The sequence below is a fragment of the Carassius carassius genome, chromosome 30 (genome assembly GCF_963082965.1).
Source record: "Carassius carassius chromosome 30, fCarCar2.1, whole genome shotgun sequence".
Lineage (NCBI taxonomy): Eukaryota > Metazoa > Chordata > Actinopteri > Cypriniformes > Cyprinidae > Carassius > Carassius carassius.
Window position 1 is genome coordinate 15113499 of NC_081784.1, and position 17551 is coordinate 15131049.

General features: G+C 35.7%; 2 protein-coding genes and 1 long non-coding RNA gene across 5 annotated transcripts in view; 2 read left to right on the forward strand and 1 right to left on the reverse strand.

The window, feature by feature from the left end:
- The window catches only part of LOC132110727 (mitogen-activated protein kinase kinase kinase 21-like), a 17844-nt gene extending 7396 nt beyond the window's left edge, over positions 1–10448 (forward strand). The window contains exons 4-11 of one of the 2 annotated variants that reach the window (XM_059517569.1): positions 320–495; positions 1652–1892; positions 2139–2261; positions 2655–2759; positions 3240–3390; positions 3557–3651; positions 5185–5877; positions 7834–10448. In XM_059517569.1, the coding sequence (XP_059373552.1) occupies positions 320–495; positions 1652–1892; positions 2139–2261; positions 2655–2759; positions 3240–3390; positions 3557–3651; positions 5185–5877; positions 7834–8219 (1970 nt within the window). In that variant the 3' untranslated portion in view covers positions 8220–10448. The remainder of the gene's footprint in view (positions 1–319; positions 496–1651; positions 1893–2138; positions 2262–2654; positions 2760–3239; positions 3391–3556; positions 3652–5184; positions 5878–7833) is intronic. The other variant, XM_059517570.1, reaches the window with a different exon arrangement.
- Positions 10449–10945: 497 nt separating this feature from the next.
- On the forward strand, positions 10946–12858 carry LOC132111160 (uncharacterized). 2 transcript variants are annotated; one of them, XR_009424744.1, is made up of 3 exons: positions 10946–11233; positions 12217–12252; positions 12418–12858. It is a non-coding gene; the product is annotated as an uncharacterized LOC132111160 (long non-coding RNA). The 2 variants fall into 2 exon arrangements; XR_009424743.1 differs by lacking the exon at positions 10946–11233 and having other exon boundaries at positions 11559–12252.
- A 1123-nt stretch (positions 12859–13981) lies between these two features.
- On the reverse strand, positions 13982–15526 carry LOC132111161 (interleukin-22 receptor subunit alpha-2-like). The gene is made up of 5 exons (XM_059518321.1): positions 15457–15526; positions 15112–15244; positions 14821–14999; positions 14413–14582; positions 13982–14179 (listed from the first exon to the last, which is right to left on the reverse strand). Exons 1-5 carry the CDS (start codon positions 15524–15526, stop codon positions 14030–14032), a joined length of 702 nt encoding a protein of 233 aa, XP_059374304.1. The 3' UTR covers positions 13982–14029.
- Between the last annotated feature and the right edge of the window lie 2025 nt (positions 15527–17551).

Genomic DNA, 17551 nt, shown 5'->3' on the forward strand with positions numbered 1-17551 from the left:
GTGCTGGTTCATTAAAACATCCAGATGAACAATCTGTTAAAATATAGTTTAAACTGGCTCCTACTGCCAAGGAATTAACATTTGATTGAGAATTTTTTTTTCTGTAATCATGAGCATTAAGCAACGAAACCTGTCATGCCACTGGACATGCCAACATTGCCTAAATCAGCAGTTCTCTATTGAAATGAATGGGATCATGCTACTGTGTGTCGCTGGCGGTGTGAACAGGGTTTAATTGTGAACAAGTCCCACTGCAATCAGCAATGACAGTTAATTGAAATGATAACCTATAGGATTCTAACATATTCTGTGCTCATAGAATGCTGGGACCAGGATCCGCACATCCGTCCGTCCTTTGCTTCCATCTTGGAGCAGCTGACTGCCATAGAGGAGGCTGTGATGGCCACCATGCCGCAGGACTCCTTCCACTCAATGCAGGAGGACTGGAGAGTGGAGATTCAAGAAATGTTTGATGAGCTACGCACTAAAGAAAAGGTCAGTTGATCAAGATTTTGTTTGCTTGTCTATTTCTGAACTTGTTTTACATTATCTTTATAGTTTTGATTTCTATGCCAAACACTGCACAGACTGTTTTGTAATAAGACAGTGGACCTATTTAGTTTTTTTGGTTCAGATTTGAACTTATCCTCTTAAACCCATCTATTACCAATGAAATGTCCTTAAGCGTTTGATAAAGTTAATATGATAAGCTGCTTCCAGTCCTAGCAGCTTGCTGTGTTGAACAGGATTTGCCATTGGTTGATCAAGAATGCTGTTTCCTGCAAGTCAGCTAAAACTTGATGTAGAAACTCTGAATTTTGTTCCACGTACATTCTTGATCAGTGAACTTTTCCACTGCAGTAAGTAAAGTTTTCTCACATAAATATTTTTATTTTTTCGTGATGCGCAAAACTTTTCCTTCCTAGTAAATAAACAAATCGTTAATTCATTAATTAATTGTCTAAATCATTCAAGTGCGTTTCTTGGCAGACTGCCCCAAAGCTTCTTACAGAAGTTATTCATAAGAGATTTGGCAAAACGGCTTTACCCCATGTGGCCGGAAAACTGTTCTGATGAATTCTTAACAATTCTGCCTGCAAGTTTTATATATGTGTATTATTCTGTTCAAAATATTTGGAGAAATAAACTAACTCCACCATGAAAGTGATTGATTTCCATTGCCATATTAAAGTTTAAAGTGTAAGTTACAGATAGTGCTGCTGTTGTGTGAATAACTCACTCACAGGTCTCACATTATAGTCATATATTTATATTTAGTCATGTTTGTGGTGCTCAAGGGTAAACCCAAGAAAAGAAGATTTGAAATGAGCTGTTCAAGGCAGATATGAATCTGAGCTCAGTCCTCCAAGGCCAAAGGAAGTGAAACTGCCATTCATACCATTGATGTTTTTTTTTTAACTTGTAGACACAGTGGAGTCACAACATGAGAACTGTTCAGTTTTGCTTCACTAGGCAGTGATTCAGTATATCAAAAACCTTGGCCATAGTTTGTTTGGTCATGATTTCAAGAAATTGGTCAATCGAAAATGAAATTCTGTTATTATTCCCCACCATTATGTCATGTTTGGATAAACTGTTTATAGATTCTTCACAAAATGTACTTGATCGTGAATGTTCTTCACAATAACAGGAACTCCGTTCACGTGAGGAGGAGCTGACGCGAGCAGCCCTTCAGCAGAAGTCTCAAGAAGAACTGTTGAAGAGGAGGGAACAGCAGCTGGCCGAGCGGGAAATTAATGTGCTTGAGCGTGAGCTCAACATCCTAATATTCCAACTCAACAAGGACAAGCCCAATGTTAAAAAACGAAAGGGCAAGTTCAAACGCAGTCGCCTCAAGCTCAAAGATGGCAACCGCATCAGCTTACCCTCAGGTTAGAGCTCTGTGAATTTGCAGTTTAGCATGAATATTACATTAATGTTTCTCAGTAAAATGTTTATCATGACTGACAGATTTTCTCTCGTAGTATTAGAGTTGTGAAGTAAGTTGATGTTATTGTAAATTGTGTTATTAAATGTTATTGTAAATTGTGGCTGACGAAAATAATTAGTAGAAAATACTAATTAGTTAGTTTAAAGTTTAAATACTAATAAGGGATAACCTTATTTGTGTTCAACAGATTTTCAGCATAAAATCACAGTTCAGGCTTCTCCGACTATGGACAAGAGAAGAAGCCTCAACAGCACCAACTCCAGCCCTCCCAGCAGCCCTACACTGATCCCTCGCCTCAGAGCCATTCAGTGTAAGTGCCCCCTCTTTTCACATATTCATACAGCATCTGCTAGATTGATAATTTCCAATACTTTTTAGATTTTGGGTTAAAAAACCATCAGACATATTGCTGTTTGCATATAGATGTTTAAAGTTTTAGCCATTTAACTTCTTAAAAAAAAAACTGAAAAAGAAACCAACACTTACAACATTTAAACCAACACCATTGTCTTAAATTAATATCAGGATTGGCCCATATCCCTTCTCTGTTTAAATGTTTGCTAGTTTCAATACAGTAAAACAAACTCATGTACACTAATCAATTCACTTGTGAACAGCTCAGTGTGATGAAAAAATCTATCCAGGTCATTGCCATTCTGAATCTTATGTTTGTTGCACGTTTGTAACATTTTCTTCCCATCAGTGAGCCACCCAAGTGACACTAGCCGAAGGGGCAGTATGTTTGTGTATCACCAGGATGTGGATATCACAAGCGAGTGTAAACCTCCTAGTGGGTTTAGGAAGAAAGGCAAGGAAACTGTGGTCCTGTGAGACAAAGCCACCCCATCTAACTGTGTGTTGGTGTGATTCCTGATCACTACTGCTCGGGCTTCACAGCATCTCTGTTTGTTTTGGTGACTTTGGGATACAAATGGTTGTCATAACACATTGCTTGATGCTTTTGAATTTTAACGGTTTGTAATGAGTTTGCTTTGACTGCCTTTGGGGATCATGTATAATTTGGTAGATCTTGAGCTGGTGCTTCAATAGTTTAAGGTCAACCCAATATTCGTCCTGTAGCTCCATTAACAATTTTCAAGAATGATTGTAATGATCTAACACTTGTTCACCAGTGATAATTGACTAAAAAAGCTGTTGCGCTACTCAGCTGTGAAGGACTAATATATTGAATCTCAGTCTGTGTTGTGATAAATTGGGAATGGCAGTTAAGAAATGTTCTGTTAGTATCAGCAATTCTGTTTCATTTTCTATGTATCTTCATCTTTAGTGACCCTGGATGAGAGCAACAGGACATGGGGTCGAAGCACCAATTACAAAACTGAGGAGTTTGAAGATGTTAAGAAAGGGTTTAAGAAGAAGGGCCGCACTTGGGGACCAAGCTCTGTGCAGACCAAGGAAAGAGGAAATTGTGCTGAAAGGTTAGAACTGGTGTTTATTTTTTTGTGACAAAAATATTACCTTTTTCTTGTGTGTGATATAAGCATGTAATGTATGTTACCTTTTTTAACGATTCAGTAAATCTGATGATTCAAACGTGTTCTAATGAGTTATAAATTGTGGGTGTAACTCTCATTTTTTCTTCAGAGTTCGACCTCTTTCAGATGGAAGCAGTCCTTGGTCCACTAGTCTTATGAGGGCCCAGAAATCTGTTCCTTTGGCTGCATTATTTGCAGAGCAGGGTATGTAAAGAAGGCTCATCTTCCATTTATTTTTTCCATATACTCCATTTTCATCGCTGTTTTTTATATCTTATATCTATGTTACAAAGAAATGACATTAATGTTGCTTTATTCGAAATAGCTCCATACCCTCATTCACTATTTCCTAAATTAGTCCACTAATCTAGTCCAGTTGAAGGAGTGAGTGAATCTGAATGCTGAGTGCACCGGAAGGGCTGCTGCTTTTGCAGAATTTGTACTTCCTGTTTAATAATCATTTGAACATTTCTAAAGCACTAAACCTCAACCACATGAGCCAACTCGATAAATATAAATGACACCCAATAGAAGATTTAGAAAAGACTAACCATATATATATATATATATATATATATATAGAGAGAGAGAGAGAGAGAGAGAGAGAAAGAAATGTTGGAAGGGCATGTAACGGAACAGATTTTTAAAATAATAAAAACAATATTAAAAAAGAAATTGGTCCTGTCTGTTGTTCTTTAATTCCAGAAATGATGTCTGTTGACATTTTACGTAGTCATGTCGCCAGAAGTTGAGTAATCACTGTCCTTTCAATTGTGTACATGATATACTAGTTCAAAAGGTCGGGAGCTACAGTAGGGAGCTGATTGAGATGCACCCTGTATGATATTACGCTGTACTCCTATTGGGTCAGCGGTTTGGAAAATGAATGGATGGATGATTCAGCTGCAGGTGCCATCTTCAGGCGAGACGCTGGAATTCATTTGGCACAACCCTCACAGTGCATCTTGTGTTTTGCATTTCTGTAGCCATTAAATGTGTACACCGGTTGTACACTTGTTATTGAGGTGCATTATGGGTTTGACTAAATGCACTCTGTAACATCCCCTATGGTTTCAGACCCCACAAATGGCTGTCCACAAAGTAGTGCTATGTTTAAGGATGTGGGGGAGATTTCAGACACAGCTGCTGTGTCACGGCACCCATTTATGTGCAACCTTCTGCGTTATTTTGGTGGAACACAGTCATTTTCTATCTTCTGACATTTACTACTACTCTGATTTAATTTAATCTCTAATTTAATCTGATTTCTTCTGATTTAACTTTAAATATGCACAATTAATAAATCTGCACTTTTTAGGTTCTACCTCGTTTCTATCTAATGTTGTTTTTCTTTCTCTTTTTTTTATTTTAAAGTTGAAAAACCTTTTTCAAAAGTCTCTTATGATCCTTGAGGCAACATTTATTTGACAAAAATATAGTAAAAATATAGTAAAAAAGTGCTGTTAAGTGTTATTTGAATATACAATATTTTAAAATTTTATTTATTCCTTCTTTATTCCTGGCAAAGCTGAATTTTCAGCAGTCATTACTCCAATCTTTAGTTTTTCACGTGATCCTTCAGAAATTATTCTAATATGCTGATTTTTTTTTTTTTTTATTGTTGTACTGCTTGTGTTTTTGTACATCACTTTTGATCAGTGTAATGTGTCTTCGCTGAATCCTTTTTTTTATTTTTTATAACTGTTAACTTTAACTTGTTTTATGTTGTTTTCCCAGGAACCAATAAAGGTGAAGTATGCTCTGCTGATGGATCTGACAACAAACCAAAGCAACTGAAGTTCCCCAACCAGGTTTATATTGATCTACCTCTGTGGAAAGATGAACAGGGGGAGAGCCAGGGGCCGGCTGGTGGAGGTGAGAGCCAGGAAGACCCAACAACATCCACCAGTTCCACCAGCACCACACCACAGCACACACCCACCAACAGCCTGAAGCGCACCACCACACACCGACGCACAGACACTGTTCTCTATGGCTGTGCCTCCATCCTGGCATCTGTCGCATTCGGCTTCGACCTGCGAGAGGTTTGTAAGAGTGCTGCTAATGAGGAACCAGAGCTACGTGAGGAGAAGAAAAAACGAGAGGGTCTGTTTCAGCGTGCCACCCGCTTCCGCCGCAGCACCAGCCCCCCTGGTGGCCGCACACACAAGGATGAGGTTACCGCAGGACCCGTAAACCTACTCGCCATGTCATCGATTTCTGAGTGCAACTCCACCAAGTGCCTCCTGCAGTCAGATTTTGAGGGGTCTGGGTATAACCCAATGAACGAGACTCCAGCTAGCAATTCCCAGACACATCAGCATACAGACACTAGTGATGTTCTTCCCTCAGCCCCTGTACAAGATCATACTTCTGGATCCAACTCTCGGCTTAGGAGAAAGAAGTCTAGTCCTGCTGTGTGTCAGACCAGTGAGTGATCTTTTAAAATTCTATACTATTTTATCAAAATAATTTATCAAATAAAATATAGTATCGATCATTTTAAATGATACAAGTAAATATATAGACATCATAACATTATAATTTACACTATGAAAAATTTGTATTTTAGATTACTTTGAATGGTTTTTAATAGAGATGAACCGATTGACCGGCCAGGGACCAGAATTAGCCGATTTTCTGCGTGATCGGCCTGGACCGGGTACTGGCCGGTCAGTCTGCCAATTCGGAGCCGGTCCGTTTTGACATCACACCTATGTGCACATGCGCATGTAAACATGTCATCAGCATGGAAGTTCTTCACTGTGAGTGAAGAAGATAAATTTCTCAATTTGTAATATGTCTAGGGCCAAAGTAAACAGTTAGAGAACCACAGGGCTCGATTAATGCTTGTCTGGGACAAGTAGATTTTTTTACAATCCCCGTGAGAGAGAACTTCACTTGTCCGACCGGACCATAAGCCTGATTACAATGCCAATAACAAAAATAACCATGGAAGTACTGAAACGTGGCCACTAAAACATTTCACGCAAGAATGATTTTATTGCATTTTATGCACCGATAATGTATTCATGTTGTGCCAGATGAGGCTCGTGTAGCATGAATGAGAGAAACTCATCCAGAAATCAAAATGAGCGCAACAGCACACACGTTGTAATTCACAGAAAGTTATAGATGCGCACTGCGGTAGAAAAATATTTATAATCTATAATATAGGTTAGCAACATTACACGACCAAGATGTTTTCCAGAATATCAACATGATTGCAGTGTGACTCTAATTTTATACAATAGTATTTCAATAAACAAGTAGTTAAAATTAAATAAAGTAAAATTTAGATTATTGACTGTTTCACAAATGAAAATAGTTCCAATCAAAGCCACAGCACAGTGTGTCTCCAAGCAGCACACAGTGGTGGTGTACTGAATGAATCCACATTTTTGAACGAATCAGTATGTCAATGATTCAATGAAACATTCATAACGACACTTGCCTTGTGAATGCGTTTATGGCACCTCAGCTTCATCAATCAGTCTGTGTAATTGTATCTAATGCCACTTCAGATGCAGCTTCTGTGTTTCCTGCAGTGGAAAGATGGATTTTGTTGATAAGGATTTCAATTGAACAGTTTTTTTTTATTATTCTAATTGAATTAATTGAAACAATGTAAACATTTGATTTGAAAGATGACACATTTTTATAAGATTAGGGGAAAAAATGACAATTTCTACACGTATTGGGAAATATCTGTTTTTTTTAAATACAGCAACTCCTTTTCAGTTTGCTGTTAGTTCTACTTCTTTCCAGTCACCGAGCACTTTTTGAGAGTTAAGTGAGAGAACATCTGTAACGTAGTCCAGATTGGGGGAATTGTAATGTTTAATTTCTTTATGGAAATAATTTTTGCATTGAAATTTTTTTTTGTTTGTATATGCTGTCAATAGTTCTTAGAATGAAAATCGGAAACAGCCAAAAAAAATGCAATCGGTGCATCACTAGTTTTTCATAATTTGTGTTTTATTAGATGACAAAAAAAATGAAAATGAGTACGGAAAATTAAAATATTGAATATCGGCCAATGCAGGTTTTCTTTAGATTTTATTATATTGTTGTTAAATTATATATTTTATCTGACAAATATGTTATCTACATTTTCTAAAAATGTAAAAATAAATGGAAAAGCAGTATGTGAAATTCAACTCTGAATACCACTAGATAAAGATAATTAAAAAAATGTAAAACTAAAAACAGCTGATAAGCATTACGGTAGCAATATCTTTAATGCATTTAATTTACGCTGTTGATTTAAGGGATTAAAAAATATATAGACAGAGGTTTTGCTCTGCTCATTACTGCATTAACCCATGACAGTGAAGTTTTGTTTTCAAATATAGTTTATTAATGATGTTACTTTCTTTGCTTTAGTTAATGGCAACAGTAACTTCCAGGCCAGTCCACCTGATTCCTCTACCACTTCCCTGAAAAAGAAGGCTGACAGAGAGCCTGCTCAAGAGAAGCAAGCCCCTGGGGAACCAGTATCTAGACCCAGGCCGCTTTCCCTTAGAAGCAAACCTCACTCCTGGGGTCTTCTAAAGAACCGCAATAAGAGCTATTCTCTCGGGCACTACTCTGGGGAGAAGAGTGCCCAAAACCTGGACATGGTCCTCCCCTCAGAGGTCAAAATGGGCTGCTCTTTGCTGGATATGGACACAGAGGGTCAAAAACGAGACTGCACTGTTCCCCTCTGTCGAATACAGAGCTCACCAAGTAGACTATCTGTCTTTGCACTGGAGAATGAGTTTTTATCCTGAAATAAGCTGCATCTGGAACAATCTTACGTTTGTCTTGAATCTGTCTGTTCAACATGACATGAAGTTGTTTTTTTTCCCCAAGATTAACATCATGGCCTTTCATCATTATTTGAGCCAATGCTGCTGGAGATATTCTGTGGTACTTTTTTTATTTATATGCTGTTTACTTTGATTTGTAATTTAATATGAAGTGAATGATCGGCATTCCACTGAATTTACAGTAAGAATTGCTGGTTTGTAGTTTTTACAAAGTTACTTGATTTGTAAACCTGATGAGCAAGATCTCAGATTCTGTTAGAAACTACTGATTTTTAAAGTGTTAAGGCATTTTTGTTATTTGATTTCATATCACGTAATGTCATATGAATGGCATAAACAGGGCCCACAGTGTTTATATAAATAATAATAGTTGTACAGATGAAGTGGAATAGCTAATGTAGCTAACAGAACTTGTTTGCTACTGTACTACTTGCTCAAACAGTGCTTTCAAGTTCCCTACATGGTTCATTATTTTTCCTTTACAAATGCATTACATTTTCAGGGTTTTGTCTTTTATGATTCCTGGTGGTCAGCATAATTTCTTTCTGATCATTTGATCATTGTTTTTTCCTAAAGTTATATTGGATAGCCAACTCCTGGATTCTCTCCTTTTATAGCTTTAAGTCAGATTAATTGGATCTAATTATGTCTTTTAGAAGTGTACATGTCTATAGCTTTTTAGGTTGCATAACTCAAATGAAAAGCTATATATAGATGTTTCATTATGCTGCCAAATAGAGATAAATGAATTAGCTTTATTGTTAGTGTCTATCAATATTGCTATTATTTTACAAATCATTCCAGTCTATACAAACTCTAAAAAAATTATTTAATTAATAGATTTAAGTACCAGGATGCTACTTAAAAACTGTTATCGTCTGAGTAGCTTGTTTTTGAGTTTTACGCTGCTGTAGGTTCTCTAAAACTTCAAAACAGAAAGTAAAAAATAATTGATAATTGATAATGACATGAAATCAAGATGTGGTGTACCTTTCCTTAAAATATACTTCAGCTTGAACTGTCTGTAAGTGATTTAAACTGTTTCTGCAAAACCCAAATGCTTCAATGTCATTCTATGTATTCAAACTGTTTTCCTAATCATCACCCTGTATAAAAGACTGAATTATTAGCTTGTTCATTGTTTATTGTGGACTTCAGTCTCCTGCATTTTCATTTTCTGTCTTCGTGTCGCTTAAGATATTGTTTTGTATCTTCGAAATGTGGAGATTGAGATTCAGAAAATGCTTAACTGAACAAATTAAAACTGTGTGGTTGTAGGGTGTCAAATGGAAGAGTACTGTACTCTTCGCTTGTTGGAAAGATGTGATTAAGAAACAACTCAGTATTGAAATGCTTGTTGTAGTAAGGACTATAATTACTGTAATTATATCATTCAGGATAAATGTATTGTCTGTTCAGAAATAATCACAGGTATTCCCACTGACTCTATGTTGTGATGTTTTAAAGGAAGAACAAAATATGTTTTGTAGCACTGGAATTTTTGAGTCATGTAATGATGGTTGTTCATTACATTTATGCTGTTATTGTTTTAAGACATAATGATTACTGTTAGTTTAGATATGCAACTGCACATTAGGATTCATAAAAACAAAGGACTTGGAGAGACATTGTGGTGCCTCCTTTTTATGTCTTGCAATGATCATTACTAGATGAAGTAACAATAATATGATGCCTGTTTTTGAAGAATTCATGTGGTGTTATTGTCTAAGCACAATCATTTATCTTGTTATGGGAGAACTGCAGAGATCAGACCTTTTTTTTAAAAGCAGTTTTATTTGGACCGGTTCCGAAACGTGAAGGACACAGATGTGTGAATGACAGAAAACCTTTAGAGAAAGCCACAGATGATTTATGTTTTCACCAAAGTTGAAGTCTTGGATTGTGAAATGATTTTGAAAGATTGTTACATGGTACACAATGCACTGCTGATAGTTTTACTGGTTTGTTTGTGTCTGCTGTATTGAGCTCTGTTTTTATCCAATGTTTTACTCAAGTGACCAGTTTAAATTTGTTAAAAACTGTTCTGTTCGGATGTGGACTGTTTTGTTTAGCTCCAGGAGGGCTCAAAGAAAAAAAGGGCTGAGCCCAGAATCATCTCATATATATATATATATAAAAAATTCTACTATTTTACTGTACACAAGTGACCAATAAATACTTTATACAACATTTAAGCATTTCTTTTATAATTTATTTAGTTTAGCAATTCATTTGTTGTGTTTCAACACGGTGTCTTATTAAATTACTTCTGTTTGGTGTTCAGTTCTCTGCCCTAAAGGCATTATCAGTTATTAGTTCATGTTTTTATTTTCATCATTCATTACACTGTAAATGATTTCTGTTGTTTTCACAGTATTATTGCTGTATTATCAGAGAAAGCTTACTGTAGAAACTATTTACAGGACAGTTGCTGTCAATTTATGCTATTCTTTGAAAAAAAAAAACAGAGTGGGAAAATACAGTAATCCTTATATTACTGTTAAATTGATGGCGGTAATAATTCAACAGACAAGGAATTTTATTTATTAATTATATATTTATTTATAAGGAATTTTATAATACATCGTTTCATAAGGTAACCCATATATTAAGGCATTTAGCATTCAGTTAAAATGTTTTATCTGGGTGTTTTTTAATTGCGTATATTTATGGTTGCCAGATTTTGACACAAAAACCACTTAATCTCATAGGTTATAGCCAACAATTTTGTGGGTGGGAGGTAGTTGTAGAGATGTATATGTCAAAAATATAGGCTAGGTAAATAGATAAAATCAATTCCCATTATATTTTTTTTATATTATTATTTTGCTTTCTATTAAACACACTAATTACATAAGAGAGGAATCGTATGGGATATACCTGGCAACCAATCATCTAAACCGTCAGCCTGCACTCATTTTCCAATTCATTTTCTGAGCCTTTGAGGATGAGCAAGACCAACAAGAACCAGTCAGGTGAGATATACAATTTTATTCAATATCTTAAAGATGTGTATTTCTAAAAGTTTCACCCCAAAGGGAAGATATTCGTTTTAACGTTACCACTAACGTCTACGTTAAATAATCGGTGGTGAGTTTGATAGTAGTCTGTAACACAAACATTCTAACGTTAACGTTAGCCCAATACTACTTATCACAAGGTTTGCTGTTAATGTTAGTTAATAATTTCAAGTTAAGGACAAAGTAATCGAAATGTTCTTGTTTCTGAACATTTGTGTGTAACTACACCGTGTGCGTGTGTCCTGTCGCGATCGAGGCGCGTACAACCACAGCATTTCAGTCATATTATACATTTATTACGTGAGTACAACCGATGTACTCACTTAAAGTGAATACACAGGCAGTGAAAGTCGCGACGGATTAATTCCCTCGTCTCGGTATAGTCCTTCTTCAGACCAGACGTTCACATGATTCTGCTCACTCGTTTTCATTAACTTCTTCAAGTGCATTAATATCTGAATACAGCCACTGCCAACGCACTGCGGATAATTTAGTTGTGTATTTGATATTGTTTGATATTCACGAGAATGGCTATTATAATCCCTGTATTTTTGTCACTTTGGGTGCTTCTCATTTCTTATTTGTGACAAATCAGGTTCTCCCTCGAAATCGGGTCTCTGTTAGGACCCCCAAGAGATCTCAAATTAATTGTAATATGTAAATAAATAAACAATAATAATTTAATAGATTAGCCATTTTTTTACAAGTAATAAATGAAATGCACAGGTTGAATAATTAATACTAGGATTCAAATATTTAATTTACTAAAATTATGTTAAGTTTTTTTTTGTTGCTATTTTTAAGTTGCATTTAAGTTGTTAGCTTGTAATTTGTTCAATTTGTTTTCTTTTCAAATTATTTATTTTGATTTTATATATTGGAATTATTTTGTAACCTTTTTATGTTTTAACTGATCCATGTTTCTCTTTGTCTTACAGGTAAAAATCCTTGGTGAAGTCACCAGATATGGATGGGTAAATACTGCATCTAAAGTAAAAATTGTTTGGAAATAAGATTAGAAATGCCTTTATCTTGCAAAGTGTGTAAGTACTCTGTAAAGTCTATTCCAGAATTAGTCAGACATGCTAAGGAACACAGGAATCTTGCAAAATAATAGATTCTCTTGTGGATTTTTCCAGTGTCCATGTAACTTCAAAACTGCCGTTGGCCTTCGTACACATATGTATCGTAACCATGCAGTGATTACACCAAGTGCTGAAAAAATCACACAGTGGTGTTAATATGACATGCCAGGTTATGGGATGTTCTTTCACTTCCACATCTGGGGATGCATTGTGAAACGAATATCTCTGTGTAGGTCTATGCAGTGTTGAATATGTTTTTCATTTCTTTCAGCGTGTATGTTGTTCGACATTGCAGCGTGCTGATGAGTTAATAAAGAGGTAAGTCATTTTCAAGTCTGTTTATCACATTGATGTCTGTCAAGCTGTAGTGCAACTTAATTTTTGTGTTTTGTTCTCTATAGGCAGCAAAAACCTGGGATCTGCATTGGCCCTGTCAAGTCTGGAGTGTGTTTTTCCGTTTAATGAATTAAATTGTAATAAAAGTTTTTAAATGGACTTCTGAGTGTTGTCATAATTTACGTGACATCTATTAATCAATAATATAACTGTGTGAAATTTTGCATACAAGCCTTTATATTTCATTATTTTTTAAGCATGTAACAGATTGTAGTTAGTTATATGTTGTGTATATATGCGTATATGTGAATATAAAAACTACTGTAATCAATTATACTGCATAGTAACTTTACAGTATTTTAAAATACAGTGCAAAAACATGAACTGTAATTAATTTTACAGTATAAATATACTGTAAGTTATTATACAGTGTGTTGTGAACTACTGTAGTCAGATTTACAGTAATCTTACCATGGAATAAAATACTGAAGCTTGCTGGCTATTTGTTGCCAGTAAGTTACTGTTGATTTTACGTAAAAATTTTTACAGTGTAGCCTTAAAGCTGAAGTGTGCATGTAACGTAATACTAAATATCTTCAAGTAAGCCATTAGTTGATTTTCCTGAGAAAAACACACATACACAGACACAAAAAAAACACTTTCCGCTGCTGCTGACTCAAACCAGTGGTGTGATTTAAGGGCGGCACTATCTCTTTGTCCATCCAATGAAAGATAAGAGTGTTCAGGAAACCTGTATGTAAACAGTCATTGTTTTGGCTGATGGTGCTAGAGGTGCAGAAATTACACGCTTAAGCTATAATATAACCTAAATACAAAGCCAGGCTTATAGTCAGTTTTACATGGCCTTGGTTAAAAAATTGCAGACATTCCACTATGTAGTGTGTATGTGTGTAATTTTTATCTTGAACAAAGGTCCAGAAGCAGCTCACCCTGCAGGCAGAGAACACAGAAATGTTACAGTCGAAACCAGAAATAATATGAATACTCTAAAAATACACGTGTGTCTTGTAAGTGGAAGAAGAGCACACTCAAAGTTCTCAGAACTGAAACTCTAAGCAAATAGACAATCAGTCTAATTTATCCCTAAGGTGGTTGGAACTTGATCTGAGGGTGTCTCAAGAGTGCAATCTCTGTCTCCCATAACAAGTAGTCTGTGCTCACTTTGTCTACCAACCATCAATGCCCGGGAGGGAACTTGGAGAAAGGACAATAGTGGAAACTTGTCACAGACACCATCATTTATCTCAGTTGTTTCCCTTACTAAAGAAAGCATATCACGTAAGGCTTACCTGTGGGAGACACTAAGCCCTCAATGAGTGCTGATGCAGGTGCTGGGACTCCGTAAGCTTTTACGGCCTGAGCGAGGAGTAACGGAAATAGCCTGAAGGCAGTAGGTGGTTTTCGGACGTAGCCCCTCTATCACAAGCTCCTTGGAGCAACTGTCTGTTTCATAAACATCCTATTTGGGAAAGATGGGACTGGTTAAGCATTCTGAATTTGAGGAGTTTATCATAATTATCATAATTTTAGGACATAGGCTGCCAGACAGTTATTTTAAAACATTTTGGAAAAACAATAGCCAAATGAAGTGCAAATTGCTCTTATGCATGTGCTATTTCTTTAAATCTATAATTTCACATTCATTTACTATACACATTGAACTTGTACATTTCTAAGTAAGGGTTTTCTGACCTCTTCTACATCATTGTGCATTAGGTATATTCTAAATGTCAGTTTCTGCAGTTTTGTCACTCGTATCCTAGAGCCATTTTGTCCTCGCAGAGGTGTCCTCGGAGGTTTGATCTGAACTGAAATGATCCGTCCTGTCATGGTCACCTTTATATGTGGTGGGCTAAAACTGGCTGTAATTTAGAGGAAGTTATTTGGTGAGAAGTTCCACAGGAAGACAAAAAAATATACATAAATTGTGCTCTTATGCCACCACAGTCACACTGTGTAATCTTTCTTCCTCTTTGATTGGCACATCTATTTAAAAATCAACCATATGCGGAAGGAAGATGATTTCAAATGTAGACAAATGTGCTGAATTATAAGCTTTTCTGAAGGACAATTATAATGAAAATGATACAGTATACTCACTTTCCCACTGAGGGTAAAACCTGTGGCTAAGGACCCATGATGAGAAGCCCTCAGAGGAGAAGGAACGGACCCTGGCATAGTACCATTCTCTGGGATCTGACATTGCCTGACTCAAGTCACACTCCAGCAACCGAATGCCTTGACAGTACTCAGAATTAGTCCACTCTTTATCTCCATATCTAAAACCAAGAGAAAAATCACCAATATGAAATGTTGCGGATTCATTTTGGGTGTTGCCGATATTGGCAAATTAATTTCTAAACATAATTTACATTCTATATGCACACTTACATTTTAGACTGAACAAAATATGTCAGGTTCTTGACAGCTTTTTGTGGATGTTTCCAGTGCAAGACATTTCTAAAGTCCAAAGAATGGAACTTTACTTCAAGGGGAGCCAAATCATCCTGCAGAGAGGGGCTGCCTTAAAGATAGCACAAATGACACTTTACATGGGAATACTGCACATGTGGATGTTCATTGCTTACATGCAGGCTGCCAATGGCCAAGTAAAGAACTTAAATTGAAGCTAAATAACTGTTTGTATCAAAGTGTATAATTTAACAGATAATATCAGAAATATTAACATGGTGCCATCATCGAATTTCAGTGCAAGAAACAAGCTATTAAACTTACAGTCTGCCCAATGGAGAAGGATAATTGCAAAAAAAAGTTCCAGGCTTTGACGTCCAGTCAGCGTATACATGTTAACAGATTAATGAGTCTGGTGGTTCCACTCCGAGCCCTTTTAAACTGTACCACTTCTCCCTTTTTTTTCAGGTGCACCTGCACATGTCTACACACGCCATGTATCATATATCTTCCAAATTTCCTTCTGTTTTTATACACAATTTAATTTAGTTTATTATATTCCCCCCTCATAAAACGCTTGCCAACGGTGGCGTCTATTGATGTTGCGTCATCCGGTAGGTTGTTGTTGTGTCCCTTCCTTTTCTTTTTCGGCTGTTGTGCTAATTATTTAGTGCAAAAAAACAAAACAAAAAAAACACCCAAGGCATATGTGCGACCCGTGTGTATTCGGACCGGATGAAGGCCGACAATTGAATAGGTTTAGCCTAAATTAATTTAGTTTAGTATATTCAAATTTTTTGTTATGTTTGTCAAAATGATTAAATTGGGATTTTTTATATTAATTAAGTTTCTTATTTTTAAACAAGCAGTTGTGTACATCATTATGCACAACACATATATGCATTGTGCATAATGATGTACACAACTGCTTGTTATATATAATTACAATATATAATGAAGAAAAAGCCTAGCAGTACTGACACTAGAATAGCTATTATTCATTGATTTCCCACAGCACTGGCAACACTTTTCTGCATGGTAACCACAAAATTCAAAAACACTGCAGAACCTCCTCTAAATGTCCAACATAAGATTAAACAGTAACATTTCTTTCCCTTTGCTGAATAACACTTTATCCCTAAATGTACTCTCCTAATGCAGCCCCTTGGAAAGCATGATCTACTGAAAAATTATAATAAATAAATAAATAAGAATATCAATTGTTAATAACATCTAGCATTAGATATTTAATCCCTTTGTGTCCTAAGTGATCAAATATATTTAATGGTGATCACACAACAATAATAGACTTTTAAAACTCTTGAATAAATGCTTTTCCCCCCGCACTTTGTTTTAAGTAGTTCCTCTGTAAGCATATCGACATCATGCAGAAGTCATATGAAGTCAGGGAATAACTCTCTCACAGTCACTAACCACACATTAACGCATGATGGAAACAAAAAGAATGGGTTTAACTTATGCTTGAGATGCACGTCTGTTATTTCAAATATAAATCAGACAGAGGTCTTCTTCATTCACAGGAAAGAAGCAGAGGTCTGAACAGGAAAGAGAAATGCATGCACTATAAATTATAATTAAATGTGATTTCCTCTTTAATGTGTGGTTTGAAATGCATCTACCTGCTTGTGTTACCCTGTAAGACTCTGACCTTTACCTTTGTTCCCCAACCTATTTTTTCACATTTTCACTTCACTTTTATTGTTCAAAAGGGCATTTACATATCTGATATGATGAACAATGTCACGTATTATCAGCTAAATGCCACGCTTTCTACCTGTTGTACCATTTTTGTCACAGTTGGTTTTTAATTTCCACTGAAATAAGAACGTATGTGATGACCCTAAGATCTTTAACAGGAAGAGTAACAGTTTGGCAGTGGAAAATGATATAAATTGGTATGTAATTCCATACATACCACTCACAACTTCTGTTTATCCCAATGTAGGTCAGTAGCGTGCCCTTGTGTAAAAGAAGTACATTTTAGCATATTTTTAGAAAGAGTTTATGGAAAGAGTATACTTTAAAAAAATCACATCTTTATGCAATTTCATAATTAACATCTGTTGTCTTTGAAATATCGTTAAAGCGTAGTGACAAAGATTTAATGTAATTTCTATTCTATTTCAATTTTAAACATTTGCCTTTTTTAAATTTTAAATATAACATAAAAAAAACATTACAGTTAAAATTATAATCAAGTACTTTACATGTGCTTTAGTATGTTCACCAAATCAAAAGAACAACTTTTAAGCATGACAAGAGATTTAATAAAACAATCATTATAAAATTTGGAATTTGTGGTAACACAACAACAAGGTTCCAGTTGATAACTCTATTTAATGCATTAAATAATATAAACTAACAATGTACCATATAAGTTTATGTTAAGTAATGTAGT